The 20,663-nt window shown below is 48.2% G+C and overlaps 1 protein-coding gene across 1 annotated transcript; it reads right to left on the reverse strand.

Annotated features, from left to right (window-relative positions):
• Nucleotides 1-698: 698 nt before the first annotated feature.
• Nucleotides 699-19,633, reverse strand: igsf8 (immunoglobulin superfamily, member 8). The gene is made up of 7 exons (XM_064305072.1): nucleotides 19,134-19,633; nucleotides 12,895-13,275; nucleotides 11,696-12,160; nucleotides 9,025-9,438; nucleotides 4,651-5,079; nucleotides 2,278-2,715; nucleotides 699-1,598 (listed from the first exon to the last, which is right to left on the reverse strand). The coding sequence occupies exons 1-7, from the start codon at nucleotides 19,213-19,215 to the stop codon at nucleotides 1,471-1,473; spliced, it is 2,337 nt and encodes a 778-aa protein (XP_064161142.1). The 5' UTR covers nucleotides 19,216-19,633; the 3' UTR covers nucleotides 699-1,470.
• Between the last annotated feature and the right edge of the window lie 1,030 nt (nucleotides 19,634-20,663).

The following is a 20,663-nucleotide window of genomic DNA, read 5'->3' on the forward strand; positions in this document are numbered from 1 at the left end:
GCCAGGAAGTCTATTTGCCCCCAAGGACTGCACAGAGAAGGATATGCAGAGTCCTGTCTGCAGGAGGCGGGGGGGGGGGGGGGCGAATAGGAAGTGGGCGGGGGGCACAGGATTGACTGCACATGCCCACGTACAGGTGCCTGTGAACGCCTTAGCCAATCACACACCAGCTGGTACACACAACCAATCACAAGCAAACAAAGCATGTGGCAATCCAGGGCCATGTTGGGGAGCTTGTGGTGACAGGTTTATTGCTGACGTAGTACTCTAAATCCCACGCATATGCATGCGGGTTATCCACCAAACAAACAGCACCATCATGTTGGATTTATAGTCAGAGAAGCTAAAGTTAAGTGAGACCCAATTTCATCAACTTCCTTTGCAATCTTTGTAGGCTCCCTTGACCTACTTCCTGTTTAATTATTTACAGCGATGCTTCTCAGTTCTGGTCCCCCAGGACTATGATGTAATCTGGTTTTAGTTCCTACTGGAACTAAATTAAGTCCTTCTGGTTTTCCCTCTTTTTCCGTCAGTTCCGACTCTTACTGTAATTACTCAGGGTTAATTGAACTGACGATTGGTCGCTGACTTAAATTTGACTAAAAATGAATCTGCAAGTCGTTTGGGCAAGAAATCTGCCGTTGAAGGTGTGTGCTTGTCGCTTCTAAAAGCATACGAAGAGAAAATTGACCCTCAAATTATTTTTGTTCATTTTTTCAGATTAGCAACACAGTTTATGTTCAAGTTAACAGACTTCAAGTAACCAGACGTGCTTAACATAGGGCTGAATGGTTTTAAACAATTATAAGGGCGCCCCTGTCTGGGATTCAGATGCATGCAGTGAAGCTGCCTGCTGTCACGTTTCAAGGACTTTTACACAAAATATATTCCATCACAATATACAGTATATTTCATCACATTCTAATTCCTACCCTTCCAGGGTAGAAATGCAGGCAGTCTTAACCCTCCCCACTGAAACCAGTTCTGTACAAACACGGAGTGGCGACATCACAGCCCATCACAAACAACTTCCCGCGAGCAAACACCGGCTCAGGAGGCGTACGGTAAACAAACTCAGAACACCCTCCCAAATTCGCAGGAGGAGCAGACTTTAAAAGACAATTTAAAAAAGGAAACACACCTGTCCCTACCTCATAGTAGCGCAAAAAAAACACTAGTCTTTCACAGTGAGTTTAACACCACGTCAAATCCAGGTCTGTTTTCAAACTTAAAGCCCAAGAAAACTTCATAACCTGAACCCAAGATTAACAATAACATGGGAGGAGTCATTTGGGATTCTAAAAAAATGAAACAAAAACATACAAAACATCTCTTGCATTCTGCAGCTCCCATTTTAGAACAGCCTGTATTTCAAGTAAACCACAGAGTACCATATTTTCCATTTGGAAATTATTTTTTTTTTCAGTCTGAATTTGGATGAAGTGCCACGCCCCTCCAGCCGATGTCGTCCTACTTCTGAGAACGCTGCCTGGCCAATCGGTTCATGAAGCAGCAGGTCACCGTGGCGACGATGAACACGCCCACAAAAAGGGCAGAGGACACGCCCACTACCAGTGGGATGAGGAGGAGATCCGTTGCTGTGGATAGAGAGTGAGACAGAGAGAGGGAGAGAGGGAGAGAGAGAGAGGGAGAGAGAGTGAGACAGAGAGAGGGAGAGAGAGTGAGACAGAGAGAGGGAGAGAGAGAGAGAGAGAGACAGTGAGAGAGGGAGAGAGGTTGAGGAAGGAGAGAGATAGAGAGAGAGAGAGAGAGGGACAGGGAGAGAGAGAGAGAGAGAGAGATATGTAAGGTCTGTTGTAAGCACAGCGGATGGAATATTGGCACAAGCCAAAATCAGGCACAGAATTCACAGCCATTGGCTGCTGGCTTCACACGCAGTCAAATGATAAAATGAATCAGGGGCAGGGGGACAGACAGAGAAACAAACGGACAGATGGACAGACAGACAGAGAAACAGACAGACAGAGAGACAGACAGACAGAGAAACAGACAGACAGAGAGACAGACAGACAGAGACAGATGGACAGACAGAGAGACAGACGGATACAGAGATAAACGGACAGATGGACAGACAGACAGACTGAGGCAGGCAGGCAGACAGACAGACAGACTCAGGCAGACAGGCAGGCAGACAGACTTAGACAGGCAGACAGACTCAGCCAGGCAGACAGGCAGGCAGATAGACAGACAGATGGACGCATGACGCTCCGGGTCGGGTCGGGGCGGGACGGGGCGGGGCGGGGCGGGGGGACTCACCGCGGGAGTACAGGTAGACGCGCACGCGGTCGGACTCCGCCCTGGCGCCCGTGCTGCGCCAGGCTCCGCCGGGGTCCTGCGCCCACACCTGGGCCAGGCAGCCGTAGAGGCCCTGGTCCTCGGGCTGCGCCGCGTGGACCCTCAGCCTGTAGCACCCCGCCGCCAGCCGCTCCACGCTCACCTCGCTCCCGTTACCGTAGAAACGGGCCAGGCCGTCGTGCGTCAGCGCGGCCAGGGGCCTCGTGGCTCCGCCCTCCTCCACCTCCAGCGGCTCCGCCCCCTCCGCCCCTCCGGGCGCCTCCCTCCTCATCAGCCATTGGACCTCCACCCGGAACGGGCCGCCGGTCGTCACGGAGACGTTGCAGAGCACGGACACTGTGCTCCCACGCTTGAGCAAGGGGCCGGGGGGGACCTCCGCTACCGTGGAAACGCTGACTTCTGCAGAGAGACAGAGAGAGCGAGAGAGAGAGTGAGAAACAGGGAAAAGACAGAGAGAGGAAAGGGGGATACAAAAAGAGAAGGCGACAGAGGGAAGAGAGGAAACAGAGGGAATGGTGACGAGAGGAGTGCATCTTCTGAACCAAACAAGCACAACAGCTGCAGTACATACCGCTGATGCAACCTGTTATGCAAAAAAAGTGCCTCAAAGTGATCACATGTCCACGGCGTGCGCAGCTCTCACATGCCCACTGCGTGTGCACAGCTGTCCCGCTATAAACCCCCCAGGGCCCAGGTAAGGTTAAATAAACAGCTGAACAGCCACACGTACTGAAGGCACCGCATGCACCTTCAGTAACCCGGGGACTGATTGATATGGGGATTGATCCTGTGTACCGGTAATGCTCTCTCACACTCCAAACAGCTCCAAATTTCACCTCATCCCCACATGACAACACCACATGACATCCCCACATGACAACACCACATGACATCCCCACATGACAACACCACATGACATCCCCACATGACATCACCACATGACACCACATGGCAGTGAATGGTGGGATTCATGTATGATACGCAAAGCAATTCAGCATTTGTTACCTCACAGTTACAAAGCAGAGCATTATGCAAAATAATGTAGCAGGACCTTTCGTCTTTTACGTTAATTTGCGGAAGTGTTTCGACCTTCGCCGTTTGGCAAACTTCATCAACAATAATAAAAATAACAAAAAATAATTTAAGAATAAAAGATGGAGACAAAAACCGCTCCCCTTCCTAGCACTTTCATCCCTTCCGTCAACTCGCAGCGCCAAATATAGTGGAGCAAACAAGTCACTAAAAAGGAAGTCAGTATAAAAAGGTGTCTAATCAGACTGTAGCTCGCTGGGGAACTTAATTCCATCAGAACAACCTGCTAGACCCTCACCAGTCTGGCTTCCGATCTGGGCACTCAACAGAGACTGCGCTCCTGGCTGTGACAGAGGCACTTGCCACTGCAAGAGCCTGACGCCTCTCCTCTGTCCTGATCCTCCTAGACCTGTCTGCAGCATTCGACACGGTCAACCACAAAATACTCCTCTCCACCTTGGCTGAGATGGGCATTTCTGGGCTGCCCTCTCTTGGATTGCTTCCTATCTTACAGATAGGTCCTGCCAGGTCACCTGGATGGGGTCTGCCTCTGCTTCTCATCCCCTTGTTACGGGAGTCTCACAGGGACCTGTACATGGTCCTCTGCTGTTCTCCATATACACCAGGTTACTCTACAGGGTTGGAGTCCTGATCTATGTGGTCACTTCTGGCACTACGATCTTTACTTCACTCTAGTGTGTTTCTTTTGCACCTCTGCACCTTGAACTAATGCACTTGTTGTACGTCGCTCTGGATAAGAGCGTCTGCTAAATGCCTGTAATGTAATGTAACACCAAATCTCTTGGTTCAGTTCTTAATTCACATGGCTTCTCCTATCACTGTTATGCAGACAACATGCAGCTCTTCTTCTCTTTCCCCCCCTCTGCCTTACAGGTTGATGATAAAATATCTTCCTGCCTGGCTGACATCTCCACCTGGATGGCCAGCCACCACCTGAAGCTCAACCTCAACAAAACTGAGCTGCTCTTTTTCCCATACAAGACCTCCCTACTACGTGAGCTCTCAGCCACGGTTGATGGCACCACAGCGACTGCCTCTCACTCTGCAAAGAGCCTGGGGGTGGTCCTGGACAACCAGCTTGACCTCATGGAGCATGGAATTAAGTAAAAGTAATAAAGTAACATTTGGAATGGGGGTAGTGTCATATAAAGCAATTTCTCTCAAAACGTGTCACCTAGACATTACTAATCAATTACCCAGTCAAAGGAGTAATCTCCCTGCTCTGCGTGATGCTGGAGGTCATGTGGGCAGGAAGTTCAGCAGTCAGCCGCTCGGTCTTACCTTTGGTCTGGAGGCGGACGTTCACCCCCTCCGATCTCCGAGTGACAGTTGGCGGGGTGGCGGGCCCCGGGCTGGGGTTCCCGGCGTAGACACTGACCACGCACAGGTACACCCCCGCGTCGGTCGGGTAGGCGGAGAACAGCCGGAGGGAGTACCGCCCCTCCCCCACCTTCTCCATGGCGCCGCCCGCTCCCCTGCTGGTGTCGTCCCCCCAGGTCACCACCCCATCCGGGCTCAGACGGGCCACCTCCATCTCTGGCCCTGCCCCACCCTCCCCGGCCCCGCCCCGCCTCATCCACTGCACCAGCAGGGCAGAGCGAGACTCTGCCCTGACTCCGCCCACCTCACACATCATGCTGAGGGGAGACCCTGCTGAGAGAGTGACCTCCCCCCGTGGCGTCATGGCAACTGTCACCTTGTCAGTTGGAACTACAGAGGGAGTGCGGAGTGTGAGAGACAGAGAGAGAGAAAGAGAGAGAGAGAGAGAGAGAGAAAATGTCATCAGCTTTCTATTTCAAATGTAGCGTTTTTGAAACATTGTTTTATACATGAAGAAGAGCAGCAGCCTGCTGAAGGACTAAAACAGAGGATGTGAGGGAGAGAGAGGGAGTCAGGAGTGTCTGTGGACTTCAGTGTGGCACTCACACACACACACTGGCACTCACACACACACACAGGCACTCACACACACACACTGGCACTCACACACACACACAGGCACTCACACACACACACACAAGCACTCACACACACACACTGGCGCTCACACACACACACTGGCACTCACACACACACACAGACACTCACACACACACACTGGCACTCACACACACACACGGGCACTCACACACACACACGGGCACTCACACACACACACTGGCAGACACGTGCTTCACCATTTGGCCGTTCTCAGCCATAGGAAGCTTCAAAGCGCTCGGCCAGCATAGCATGGAGATAAGACAGAGCAGGAACTGGGGGGTGGCCGTCTGAGCAGTGAGTGTGTGTGTCTGTGTGTGAGTGTGGATCTGCATGTGTGTGTGTGTGTGTCAGAGGGGGTGTCCATCCCCCTCCCCCCTCCTCTCTTTCACTAGATAAAATATGCAGTTTTTTTAAATTAGAAGTTAGTTTGGGCAACTTTGCAAGAAGTCCGTTTTTAACAGTTAGTTGGAAGTGGGCATCTGATTCCGGCATCGAGGTCTGGTGTTCTACATTTCATCACTGATATCTTGGAATATTCTGCTATCTTTTAGTTTTTGGATTTCAGTCTTGGCACACCCTTACTTTTGGACAAACAAGCCGTGGTTTGGTATCTTCTTTAATTCATTTCTAGTGTGACTGCCCATGTCTGTAGCCTTTGTTAATTGTTTTAAGTAGTTTAAGTAGCTGAACCTCGTTTTTAGATTAGACGTGAATATGTGTTGTAACTTCAATCTTCAAAATCTTCATTTTAATCTGGTTTCAAGTTGCACCTTTTGATAAGGTTTTTGATCCAACAGTTTGCTCTGACTGTCATCAAATTATGCGATTTAATTGATATCTTTGATGATAATAGTCAAATTAAATCAAATAAATATATTTTACATGTTGGATAAGTTCAGGTGTTTTAACTGTTGATGCACTTGTGTTTGATATTCAGGACATCAAACGATGGTGTGAACGATTAAAACTGCTGGGTTCGGAAAATTAACTTAATTAATAAATAAACTGAAAATTTTACTTAATCCTCACTTCCGTGGCAGCACACACGCACAGACAAACACATGCGCACACAAACACACACACTCACACGCGCTAACACACGCCCACACACACATACCCAAACACACACACACGCAGACGAACACATGCACACACAAACACACACACACATGCTAACACACATGCTCACACACGCTCACACATATACGCACACAAACATTCAAACACACTCACACACACGCACAGACAAACACATGCACACACAAACACACACACACACACGCTAACACACAAGTTCATACACGCTAACGCACTTTCTCGCTCTCATACATACACACACACACACACACACACACACACACCACAGCACTCAAAGTAAGTACAGGACAGATTATCTCCCAAACAGAACTGGACCTGTTTTCCAATCCAATATGAGCTAAAAAGACAAACTGATCCTCAAACAGCCCTCCAAACCTGAGAGCATTAATGAATATTGCCCATGATTTTAACATAACATAACATAATGAGGTGAACAGACCATTCAGCCCGACAATGCTCACCATTTTTTTGACTAAATTAGTGCTCTGATTACCTACCGACTAGATAGTATCTAACCCTGTATCAAGCCTAGTCTTGAAAGACCCCAGAGTTTTTCTGCCACAACAGAACTCAACCTGAAGAATCTCTTGTAGTTCACTTTGTTGATCACCTTTATGAATGTAAATGCCTCAATCAAATCACCCCCGAGTCTTCATTTGAAGACATTACACATCTTAAGTCTTTCCTCATAGCTTTTATCTTTCATACCAGGAAACCATTTGGTTGCCCTTCTTTGAACCTTTTCCAGAGCCTCTATATCTTTCTTGTAGTACGGTCCCCAGAACTGCACACAATACTTCAAGTCTGGTCTCAGAAATGTATTGTATAAGCTAAGTATAACTTCCTTGGATTTATACTCAATACTTTAGTCTATATATCCCAGCATCCTGTTGGCCTGTTTTTTTTACTGCTATAGCACAGTTCCGAGAACCTGAAAGACTTTGATCAACCATTACTCCCAAATCTTTTTCATATCAAGTAATCCTGCCTAATGTTTTAATTTCCCACATGCAGAACTTTACATTTGGGTATATAAAATTTCATTTACCAGGTTTCTGCCCACTTCTGGATGGTATTTAAATCTTCTTGGATTACTTTAGTAGATTCCAGACTAATAGCTGGGTCTCCCAGTTTTGTATCATTAGCTAATTTGACCAATGTACTTTCTATATCCCTGTCAAGGTCATTGATATATATGAGAAAGAGCAGTGGTCCCAGCACAGATCCTTGTGGGACTCCACTTCCAGCTGTATCCTGCTCTGATAATCTCGCTCCTGCTACTGCGCTTTGTGTTCTACCCTGTAGCCAGGTCCAAATCCACTCTGAAATACATCCTCTAATTCCTACTGTCTTCATTTTACACGAGTCCCTCATGTGGTACCTTATTAAATGCCTTTTGGAAATCTAAGTATATAATATCATAAGCCTAGCAATAATCAAAACACATGGTAGCTTCTTCAAAGAATATCAGAAGGTTTGTCAGGCATGACCTTCCCTTGAAAAAAAACATGCTGGCTATCGCTTAGGAGGTTGCTATTTTCACGAAACACCTCCAATTTGTCTCTAAAGCTAGATCCCAGTATTTTACATGTGATGCAAGTTAAACTGGCAGACCTGTAGCTTCCTGGATCAGTACGGTCCCCTTTCTTACATATTGGCATTATATTACCTTGCTTCCAGTCCTTAGGTATTTCCCCTGTTTCTAAGGACTGCCTAAAAATGCCTGCGAGTGGTTTAAAGATCATCAGACCTAACTCTTTGAGTACTCTTGGATAAATGCCATCAGGGCCTGCTGCCTTACTTGTCATTAGTGTAAGCAATACATCCAGTACTTCTTTAGCCTCTATTTAAATATCTGATAAGACATTCTGAGTACTGAATATGCCTTCCAGTCTATTAGTCACCTCTTCTCTAGTAAAACTCTCAACAAACCTGTTTAAGGCATCAGCTATATCTGTTTTTAGAAAGCAATGCTCCTTCATTTCTGATGCACCTGATATCCTCTTTGACTTTCCTTTTCCTACTAGAGTACTGAAAGAAACCTTTAGGATTAGCATCTCGGGCAATTTGCCTTTCAAAGAGCCTCCTGGCTTCATGTAGTTCTTAGCACGCATATTACAATATTAAGCCTTGTGTCCTATCCCTCGTTTCCCATGTCTTCTGTTTAGCCTCGCGCATCTTATCTTTGTTCGTACGATCTTTGTCCTCTCTCTGCTCCCTCCCTGCAGAGCAGGCGTGCCCGCGCTGACAGCTCCAGCGATCTCCCGGATCGGCTGATGTCTCCCACCTGCTCTCTCAGCATTCTGCCCGCTTCCACCCTCGCATTTATCACGGTATATATCCCCGGTTCACCCGCAACTCATCGCCAGATCGCTGTTTCAGCCTAGCCGGTTACGTTTCTTCGGCTCCAGCCTCAGCGACATTTCTCCGTTTATCCTGTTTCCTGGTTCCTGTCCTAGCCCGCGGCTAGCTCGCCTACCTGCCCCCTCTTCTTCAGTTAGCCTTGTTCATCTCCATGTCTAATTGTCACCTGTCTTGGTCACCCCAGCTCTTCAGCAGTCTGCCGCTCGGTCTTACCTTTGGTCTGGAGGCGGACGTTCACCCCCTCCGATCTCCGAGTGACAGTTGGCGGGGTGGCGGGCCCCGGGCTGGGGTTCCCGGCGTAGACGCTGACCACGCACAGGTACACCCCCGCGTCGGTCGGGTAGGCGGAGAACAGCCGGAGGGAGTACCGCCCCTCCCCCACCTTCTCCACGGCGCCGCCCCCTCCCCTGCTGGTGTCGTCGCCCCAGGTCACCACCCCGTCCGGGCTCAGACGGGCCACCTCCATCACTCGCCCCGCCCCCTCCCCGGCCCGCCTCATCCACTGCACCTGCAGGGCGGTGCGGGACCACGCCCCGACTCCGCCCACCTCACACGTCAGGCTGAGGGGAGACTCTGCCAAGAGAGAGACCTCCCCCCGTGGCGTCGTGGCAACCGTCATCGTGTCAGCTGGAACCAGAGAGAGAGGGAGAGAAAGAGAGCGGGAGTGAGAGAGAGAGGGAGAGAGAGAGAGAGAGAGAGAATGGGAGAGCGAATGACATTAGCTTTCCTTGCATTAGCATTAATGTTAGTACACAATAAAAGCAATTTGACAGTTTTCTCCTCACTAATCTATGAAATGTACGCAGACAGTCTGAAGTTCCGCTGTGACAAAGAATAAAAGGACAGAAGCCAGAGAAATGAAACGATGACATCAGCTTCCACAGCCAGTCCACTTTCCCTCCTACATACTGTGTGTCTTTTTCAAATGTAGCGTATTTGAACCATATACAGAAACAGTTTATCTGGCACAAAATGGAGGCAAAAAGAGCAGCAGTCAGGTTTAAACATCAGTCATGTTATGACATCACACACACACACTCTCTCTCTCTCACACACACACACACACACACACACACACACACACACACACTCACACTCTCTCTCTCACACACACACACACACACACACACATTCACACTCTCTCTCACACACACACACTCACACACATACACACTCTCACACACACACACACGCACACTCACACACATACACACTCTCTCTCTCACACACACACACACACACACACTCACACACTCTCTCACACACTCTCTCACACACACACACTACAGCACTCAAAGTAAGTACAGGACAGATTATCTCCCAAACAGAACTGGACCTGTTTTCCAATCCAATATGAGCTAAAACGGCAAACTGATCCTCAGACAGCCCTCCAAACCTGAGACCATTGATGAATATTGCCCAGGATCTTGTCCCACATTTCAGCAGCTAGAAAAAGTGAAGCTCTTTATAGACCATTAAAATGTCTGCCAGTTACAGACAGCCTTCAGGTAAGTAGGATGTCTCTTTTGCGAGCGAAACCTTGCGAAGAAACAGAAGATACCATAGATATACCATACCATAGATATTTAAAGATTATACCAACCATAGATATTTAAAGGTCCAGGTAACTGAATTCAAATTGTGGTTATATTCCCCAGAAGTGATAACTGATTGTCTTCTTAATATTAACACCATTAACATTCATATCGGTAACACGTCATATGTAAACCATTCCTCATCGCTAGCTAGGTTACGCTGATAAGCAGTACGCTCATAACACGATCAGACATGCAAATAAGCAATTGCACAGGCTCTTCGCTAGTCATCTAGACTCTGCGTAATAAAGCTGGAGCACTGTTGAATAAACACTAGTTGTAATTTAGGCGAATTGCACTTTGTAACACTTCTGCTTCTCGTGCTGACATTGTCCTTCTAATGAATGTGTCGTCCTTCATTTTTCGATTAGTTATTTAATTTTAAATGTCTAACGTTAGAAACAAAGACCTGAAAAAATGAAGGGCAACACATTCATTAGAAGGACAATGTCAGCCACGAGAAGCAGAAGTGTTACAAAGTGCTATTCCCCTTTAAAACAACACACCAGCAAAGCATTCACAGATTTCAGTTTCCTGGCCCTTTAACATCATTAGAGTTTATGCAGTTTAAGCTGTGGAGTGTACGCTAAGTCACGGGACAGCTGCTGCAGACGGCTGTCTGTATTCATAAAGCATACCACACTAGGAGTGCTGATCCAAGATCAGTCTTCACTGTCCACATCCTAACCTTATTTTAGCCCAGGGGTGAGCGGTTCCAGACCTGGGGGGGGCTGGTGTGTATGTATGGTTTTTGTTTCCACAAATGACCCAGGCTAAATGAGCTCACTGGCTGTATACACCAGCACTGGTTCGCTGGTAGATTAGATCAGGAAAACATTTCATATAGGGACGCAAGAACAGTCTTCAGCTGTGATTCATGCGTTTTTGAGGAAATGTAGTTAAAATGTTAGGGCTAATTACGTAATTAAGGCCAGAACTTGGCATGAAAACCAGAAACAGACACAGCTCTCATTGCCCACCTCTATTCCAGCCCATATTATGAGCTAAAATGCCAAACCGATCCCAGATCCGTGTTCATGAAGCTCATCGCAGCAGGACAGCAGATCTAAGATCAGTATCCTCTGCCCGTGTTCTGACCCTATCCATTATGAGATAAAATGCCAAACTGATCCCAGATCAGTGTTCATAAAGCTCATCGCAGCAGGACAGCAGATCTAAGATCAGTATCCTCTGCCCGTGTTCTGACCCTATCCAGTACGAGCTGAAAGGCCAGACTGATCCCAGATCAGGAGGCGTATTGATAGAGCGTCTGGGAGCGCGTGACTGACCCAAAGGCTGCACGGTCAGGGTTCCCAGGTCCATGGTCCGCAGGGCGATCCGCTCCCAAACTCCTTCCGGGTCCAGGATCCACTGCGCCGCCTCGCAGACGTACGCCCCCGAGTCGCCGGGGGCGACGGCCGCCATCTTCATCAGGTACAGGTCGCGGTCCCCGTCGCCCTGGCCCCGCCTCTTCTCCAGAGCGATCTCGCCGTCGCCGCACCGTCGCGCGTAGTCCCCGCCCCGCCCGGCGACCACCGCCAGGTCCCGCCCGAACGACACCACCTCCGTCAGGTTCTGCCCCGCCCCGCCGGCCCCGCCCGGCCCCGCCCCCCGCACGCCGAACGTGACGGACAGGTGGGTGTGCTGCTTGGACTGGACGGCGGCCGAGCAGGTGAGCTGCAGCTCGGAGCCCTCGACCAGGGACTGGCCAATCAGAGCGCGCGAGTGACTGATCTGCAGGGTGTCGGGGATGACTGCCGGGGGCGGAGGGCAGAGGAGAGAGAGAGGGAGAGAGAGAGCGGGAGAGGGAGAGTGCAGGGAGGGAGGGGGGGGAGAACAGGGAGGGAGAGAGAAGGGGGGGGGAGAGCATAGAGGGGGGACAGCAGAGAGAGGGAGGTAGGAGAGAGAGCAGGGAGGGAGAGAGAGAGAGAGAGAGAGAGAGAGAGAGGGAGGGGGACAGAGAGGGGGGAGGACGGGAAATCGTAGGAGGATAAATGAGGAGACAGGAAGAGAAGATGTCCGGTTATTCAATGCGATACACAACAGAGTTCAAAAGATAAATGCATAGCCGTTTCATTCATAAATAATTCATGGCTAAACTGCGCTAAAGTGCCATCAAACTATCAAAATCTACAGCTAAGAAGATGAACTCAAACACGTTTACAGATGCACTGGCTTCCGTGAGGAAGAGTACTAAGAGATTACAGCAGGGCTATTCAACTGATGCCCCAGGGGAAAAATACACCAGACCATCAAAACCTGTGCCTGTGTCCAGCTCTACACACTTCCCACCAATCACAGAACACTAGCCAATCCCTGTGAATGTTTTAAGAAGAAATCTACTTTGTCTACCTGCACTTTTTACACCTGTTCGACACATCAGATGAAACTACTCAAGTGCTTGTGCAGAAGAGCCAGTCATTTCAAACAGAAGCCTGCCGGTGTGGAAAAGGCCTCCCAGCCACCGGACGGACACGGCGGGGCCTACCTTTGACCACGACGGAGGCGCTGTAGTTGCCTTGGTAACGGGAGTCCGTGCTGGGCGTGTAGCACTCGTAGCGGCCCTGGTCCTCGGGGCGGAGCCTCTGCACCACCAGCCTCACCCGGTCGCCCGCGTCCCGCTCCACCCGCACCTCCCCTGAGCGCACGCGCGGCTGGTAGGGGGCGTAGGGGAACCCCCGGTCCCGCGTGGAGACCACGCCCATCTGGCGCCCCCCCGCGTCCTCGCGGTACAGGAACCACTCAAAGTCCTGCGTTCGCGGGCCCTCGTACCCGGACACCACGCAGGGCAGCGTCAGGGGGAACCCTGCCACGCGGAACAGGGGTCCGGAGGGAAGAGTCACCTCGCGACACACCACACACTGCAGCGCTGGGGAACAAAAGGTCAAAGGTCAAGGGTCACGCTCACTCACTATGGCTGCGTCCCAAATCACTCGTTCACTCATTCACTATTCCCTATATAGTGGAAAACATGTAGCATGCTACATAGGGAGTGAGCAGCAGAACGAACGTTTGCTTTGGGACACTGTTGTCATCACCCTGCGCCGCTACTATCTTTTGAATATCTGTCGCACAATAACGGAAATTGTGATAAAAAATTGTGATAAAATATCTTTTGAACGTAATATTTACGTGTATATATGAATTTCTCGGTTAAATATTCATTAATATTGGCATCGACCAAATGTATACTGTTCAAAAATCTTTTATCAGGGACCGAAAATGACATTTTGCTTGAGTTGCACTGCTACCGAGATTAGCTAGCTTCTTAGCTAGCAAGCAGCTCTCCGGAGAAAAACCGTTAACGTTACACTTGGCACTCTGACGAAAACTGGTGACTTTTTTGTATCGAATATGCAAATACGATTCATGATTTGACAACTATGGACAACTTGCATTTGATTTATACAAGTAGCTACCGCTACTTGTTCCAACCGCCATCTTTGTTGAAAAAAACCATAAAGCCCTACCGCAGTGTATTGTGGGATGTTGGGCTTCCGGATAGTGTACATAGCTTGTACCCAACGTTTTGCAGTGCATTGTGGGGCGAAAGTAGTTCATTATATAGTGTGCTACAATTTTGTTTCTGAAATGGGACACACTAAAAAATGGCTAATGCCAAAAGTAGTGCACTATATAGAGAATAGGGACTGATTTGGGACGCAGCCTCAGTCTTGTGAGAATGAGGCTGGACCAAATCAGAGAGCAACCATAGGTCACGGATTGATTTGAACCAATCATCATGTTTGGCTGTGGAGAGAAAAATCTTTTAGCTGGTTCTAGTGAGTAAGCTCACTGTAGCTCAGACTACTGTGGGATTCAGGAAAGCTCTTTCTCTCCATCACCAACTGCATCACTGCTTATCGACACCTGTGCATTTTCAGGACTGTCCAGGAATAAAAGTCAATACACTATACTGATGCACGTTTTTAATAAATCCATTCTGAAGATAAAAAAAGATATTTTGCTGTTGCTACGTTAACATTTTCTATGATCAAAGATGACTGCTCACAGGTACACTTAAAACTCCACGCATCATAAAACACAATGATTTCAGTTAGTTGACAAGCAAACAATAACCATGCTGACAATCTGTTGAGATAAATCAGCCACTGTTCACTGTAGCTTGTAAACACCTCATCAGAATAAAAGATTGAAATCACTAAAATTGCCGTGATGTTTAAATGCTGAAACGAGACACCATTAAGTACATAAAATTGTGACGTAAACAACATTTATTAAACAAAAGAGCTGTTCACATTGCCTCCGGACACACACTGTAAACATGATGGACTGTTGAGGTGAAGGCATCATAAAACTCATCAAAAGCAGATATCCAATTTCTAACTGAACGCCTTCACATTTTCCATTTATAGTGAATAAATGTTTAAAACATAAACACTGATAATGTTCCTCTCCACGGTGCCAGCATCCCCTTTTCCAACAAGGGGCTACAGTCGTTGGAGCCAAAGGGAACTTCGGGACAGTCTCCCAGGAAACACCCGTTTCAGGGAAACTCCAGGGCTTTTCCACAGGCCGGCCTCGTCCGAGAAGCTGCAGGTTACGAACGCTCGCTGCCACGGCAACCCGGGGGTCGAGGGCCAGTTCGGTTTCAGTTCCTCCCCGAATACAAAGAGAAATTCATCTCAATGACTGAGCATTCCCGATGACGCGTCGAGGTGGAAGGCGCCGACATCGCTACGGTTGAGCTGATTCCAGACACGAGCAAACGCTCCTGGAATGGCACAGAGGAGCGAAGCGCTGAGGGTTGAGGTGCCTGAACCGGTCGGTTCACTCGCAGTTCTGCTAATCGATAACGTCCGCTGTGGCAGACAATGCGACGGAGCGCTGCAGACCTCAAACAACTTGTTAGCTAGCTACGTGGCAATCAGGCCAGCTAATCAAGTTTTTCCTTCTCTACGTGACTTAAAAGGCAGACTAAAAAAAAACAATAAAAAAACCAGAACATCTGGATGTCGTTTCCAAAGCTAAGCTATATGTGCCGAACACAACTTGCTAGACAGCTAATAAGTTCAGTAGAAAGCTGTGACCACTACAGCTATAGGAAAGGAGATGCACTCACTCTTTCCTTTTACATTACCATTCTCCAAAGGAAAAACACGAAACACAACAGCACATGGAATTTTTAGCAAGCTAGCTATCAAAATCTGTGAACTACTTTTGGGTTAATCCTGGTCATTCAACAGACCTGATGCACCACAAGCCCTGTTTAAAATCTAAACAAACAAACCACTTTGCTCCCAGTTTTCTAAAAGTGAGACAGAAGAACTCGGATTCTTTACCGGGCATCACTCCAAACCTGACCCAGCGTGCTGTCTGACCCAACATGCTGGCTGACCCAGCGTACTGGCTGACCCAACATGCTGGCTGACCCAGCGTACTGGCTGACCCAACATGCTGGCTGACCCAGCGTACTGGCTGACCCAACATGCTGGCTGACCCAGCGTACTGGCTGACCCAACATGCTGGCTTAACCAGCGTACTGGCTGACCCAACATGCTGGCTGACCCAGCCTACTGGCTGACCCAACATGCTGGCTGACCCAACGTACTGGCTGACCCAACATGCTGGCTGACCCAGCGTACTGGCTGACCCAACATGCTGGCTGACCCAGCGTACTGGCTGACCCAACATGCTGGCTGATCCAAAATGCTGGCTGACCCAGCGTACTGGCTGACCCAACATGCTGGCTGACCCAACATGCTGGCTGACCCAGCGTACTGGCTTACCCAACATGCCGGCTGACCCAGCGTACTGGCTGACCCAACATGCTGGCTGACCCAGCGTACTGGCTGACCCAACATGCTGGCTGACCCAAAATGCTGGCTGACCCAGCGTACTGGCTGACCTAACATGCTGGCTGACCCAACATGCTGGCTGACCCAGCGTACTGGCTTACCCAACATGCCGGCTGACCCAGCGTACTGGCTGACCCAACATGCTGGCTGACCCAGCATACTGGCTAACGCACTAAGGGCTATGGCAGCTCACTGTGGAAACCCGGCCCAAGGCTGGAGGTCAGAGCTCGGGCAGGAGGCCCGAGAGCCTTAAAGTCCAGAGTCTAAAGTCTCATAAACCAGCTCTGACAGGGAAAGGCTCAGCCAGCCCCATGCCTGAGACCCCCCAGATCTGACAGGGAAAGGCTCAGCCAGCCCCATGCCTGAGACCCCCCAGATCTGACAGGGAAAGGCTCAGCCAGCCCCATGCCTGAGACCCCCCAGATCTGACAGGGAAAGGCTCAGCCAACCCCATGCCTGAGACCCCCCAGCTCTGACAGGGAAAGGCTCAGCCAGCCCCATGCCTGAGACCCCCCAGCTCTGACAGGGAAAGGCTCAGCCAGCCCCATGCCTGAGACCGCCCAGATCTGACAGGGAAAGGCTCAGCCAGCCCCATGCCTGAGACCCCCCAGATCTGACAGGGAAAGGCTCAGCCAGCCCCATGCCTGAGACCCCCCAGATCTGAGGAACGGTCGGAGATGAGTTCTGACCGGTAAAAAAGGCCCAGACACCTACCTTGGAGGCCTACCAACCACAGGCAAAAGTGCGTATCAAAATTTTCTATTTAAAAAATGACGTACTGTAGGGGGGTTTCAGGCCAGTTAAGGTGAGAAATCACACCGGTTTTACAGGGTTCTACAGCGCCCTTAAAATGCAAACCAACCTGGCCTCAGCATACACAATATAAACCGGATGAAGCCAAACAGATTTAGCCAACACAGGATGTCCTCACAACACTGCTGCCAAGTGAGAACACTGTGTGTTAGCTGGGTGATGGCCAGAGATCTTCACAGTTTAGTTTGGAGCCTCTGAGTCAGGTCTGGGGGAACGCCAGGCGAGACACAAGGAACAGGTCTTAATTCCTTGTGCCCCACCCTTAAACCAAAAACACACCTCAGTATGTACACAGAGTTCCATTCCCAACCAGGAGCAGGACTACTCAGGGTGTGTGCCGTTGAGATGACTCCAAAATCAAGGACACGTGAGAGTTTATGCCTACGCCTGGTACCTGAGTGTCAGAGTATTAGCATAACTGCCAACAAGGACCTTCCTCCTCAGGAGCCGTCCGCTCAGCGCTACCCGAAATGGAGAGCGGACGCCTCGCAACCCGTGACGTCACACAGCCAATCAGAGCTCTCAGATCTGCTGAGGCAAAGCTCCTGCGCTGTGGTGCTGGAGCATCCTTGCTCTGCATCAAAATGATGGACCAGTTTTAACACAAAAACCGTGAGAGGCTTCATACCATGCTTTTTATTCATCAGATTAGGATGGCTTATTCTTGTAATTATTATATTTTACCTCTATTTTGTATGTATTTTTATTCCTTTGTGAAGCACATAGCGCTGCTTAATACTAATACGAATAATAATAATACATGGTCCCCTTTTCTCGGCACATGAAACTGAACAGCTTCCTATTCGCAGACCGCCCCCCTAAGTTTCGTGAGAATAGAGGCTGAAAGCGCAAGTTAAGCGGCACACTGAACACCGTCATCACGAAAAACCAAGCCGAACCAGAAAAACAAGACGGGCGAGGATGACAGCACACTGTTGTTCGTTGCTGAGAATTTTCCGACTTTCCTGATAGGACCTGACAATCATACTCATGCTAAGGAAATTTTTGGAGCATCTGGTCTGTTCTCTGGCCTGATTTGGCCGAACATTCAAATAAACATCACTGAGAAACAATATGTCAGACATACCAAATAATGTGTCATAAATACGTTTCATTTGCATCCCAATTATTTGGCCATGAACAGGACATAGTCTTTGCAGATTCATATACAAACCCATCAGGACAATTTATAAAACCTACATATATTTAAAGAAAAACTGAACAAAAAACTGAACGGTCAATGCCAACTTGTTAAAACAGAAGAACGTATGCTGTATAGTTTTAAAATTGTGCTAAAATAATACACACATCCCAAGCCTCTTTCTCGGGAGACACGAACCTACAAATGTACACGCAGAGAAGGCTTACTGCGCACACAACATACACAGAGCGCAGATAATAACATAGGATGCTAGCTGGCATAACTCTCTAAGCGGATAAAACAATAATTAACACCAGGCCCGATGGGACAGGGCTGCGACAAGCAGCAGAGTATGAACGCGCACAACAGGCAAACGCGGAGTTACAGTGAGCCGATGGGTAACTTCGGAAGTTAAGCAAGTTCACCTTTATGTGAGACTTTTGAATACAAATAAAAAATAAGATAAATAAATAGATAAATAAACAGTGAGCCGGCAAACACTGGCTAGCCTAAGTTATAACAAGTAGCCTGAGTATATGTGATGCCTTTTCAAATCCCACGACAGACAAGAGCTCGGGTTTGTCACAGTCTCAATCAGAGACTAGTGAGTACAAAAAAAGAGACAGACTTCAAAAATGAACGTGATGCAGAGATCCTAAAAGTTGGAATCAGTATTCAAACGAATGACGTTCGAGTAACAATCAAGATATTTTTGGCTCGCAGAATTTTCCCATCCAGATTAATTCATGAATCAACGTTAAAACAACTAGTATAATCGGCAATTAGTCCCGACCCATCTGGCAAACAAGGGAACCGGACAGCACAGAATTAGCTACCAGACCAGACCGTGTTACAAGCGAGGCGGGGCGCACGATTTTTAAATAAATACCATGCAACACATGGATATAACGATGGAGTAGCTATACACTACATCGGCAGGTAGGAAACACTCACCCCACTGCAAGCAGATGAATGTCGTCCACGATGCCATTCCAACAAGGATACGAGAGACAGGCGCAGAATTAGCTAATTCCATAATACACTAATACAGAATCCATTTCCATGCACGCGCGCTGAATTTAGCATGGCACGCCTCGTTAGCCAGCCAGCCAAATACTGATGTTGTCTAGGCGGGGTAGAGATAATAAGGATTTTCCTAAATTATGCAATGTTGCTACTGCCTGGATACCTTGGCTGGGAAAGTGACAGAACGAGGTTGAGATGTAGTTCACCAATGTTAACGTTTACCGCGCGATTTGTTATGAATTTGACGCACGCTGCACAACTCGACCTCTAGGTTTAGGATGTTTCCCGGTCCGTGAAAGTGTTTCTAGTCCAAATGTATTTTTATTTAAATCAAAGTATTCTTGTAAATGGATTTCCCTCTCATTTCTGACTCACGACAGTCACACTGTCCATGGCGACTCATTTGCCTATCAAGAGAAAAGACAACCTTCTGGGCGGGGATAACAACACGTCGGGCAATTCTTCTATAGAAAATCAGCTTACTCCACTCTGATTGGTGGACCTGCAGAATGGACGCAGATAGGCAACCACATTCAAGTTCGTTGACTGTGCGCTGAATTAATGAAAAAAACGTACGTTAATTCAAGCATCGACGTAAAAATCTAGGCCAGTCCCGCCTCTCAACTAGGCTTCATCGCGTCACTGACCGATAAACCCCCGCCTCAATACTCTAACGCCTTTCCACAAGAATAATACATTTGTTCGGCTATGCTCGGTGGAGCTACGCTGTGACCGTTTCTTAAAGGTGATAAATGGTTTTCTGAGAGGACAAGACCACAGCACAAATAAATATGGTAAATGAATTAGTACAAACATGAATAAATAACTGCGTTATTATTGTGAACTTTATTATTATAATTGTTTGGGTATTATCAGTTAATTTTCAAAAAATGTAATTTCTATTGTTTTCTTTTTCATAAACCACAGATGTGAGCCTTCTGTTGTAGTAACTTGGAGACGTTCACTGTGACCATTTCATGTAACGGGATGTGAATTGCATTTCACTCAAGCGTCTTGCCTCCTCTTCAGCTGCCATATCATAGTGGTAGTATTAGCCTTGTATTTCTGTCAAAAGGGCAAACTATTGCAGATTTCTGTAAAAAAAAAAGTTTGGAGTGGGTAGAAACAGGACGCATTTTTCGACAAAGAAATATGTTTTAATGTAACAGATTCAGAGTTTTATAATGTAAGGACCGACGTACCCTGTCATACTACACCAACCACAGTCAAGGTCTAACATGGAAAAACAATTCTAAGCAGTACAAGAATTACTCATCAGTAAACAAATATTTAAGTGACTAGGCACCCCAGAAACCAAGGGATCCGCTCCGATTCCAACCCATCAGTGCTGACTTTGGCCCAGGACTGGTGCAGCTCTGGCCCGGAGTCGCTTGCTATCTGGGACTTTCCTCATAGCATTATTTTGTAGCTACGGTATTCATTTCTTCCTGCCTTCAG

The sequence above is a fragment of the Anguilla rostrata genome, chromosome 13 (assembly GCF_018555375.3).
Source record: "Anguilla rostrata isolate EN2019 chromosome 13, ASM1855537v3, whole genome shotgun sequence".
Classification (NCBI taxonomy): domain Eukaryota; kingdom Metazoa; phylum Chordata; class Actinopteri; order Anguilliformes; family Anguillidae; genus Anguilla; species Anguilla rostrata.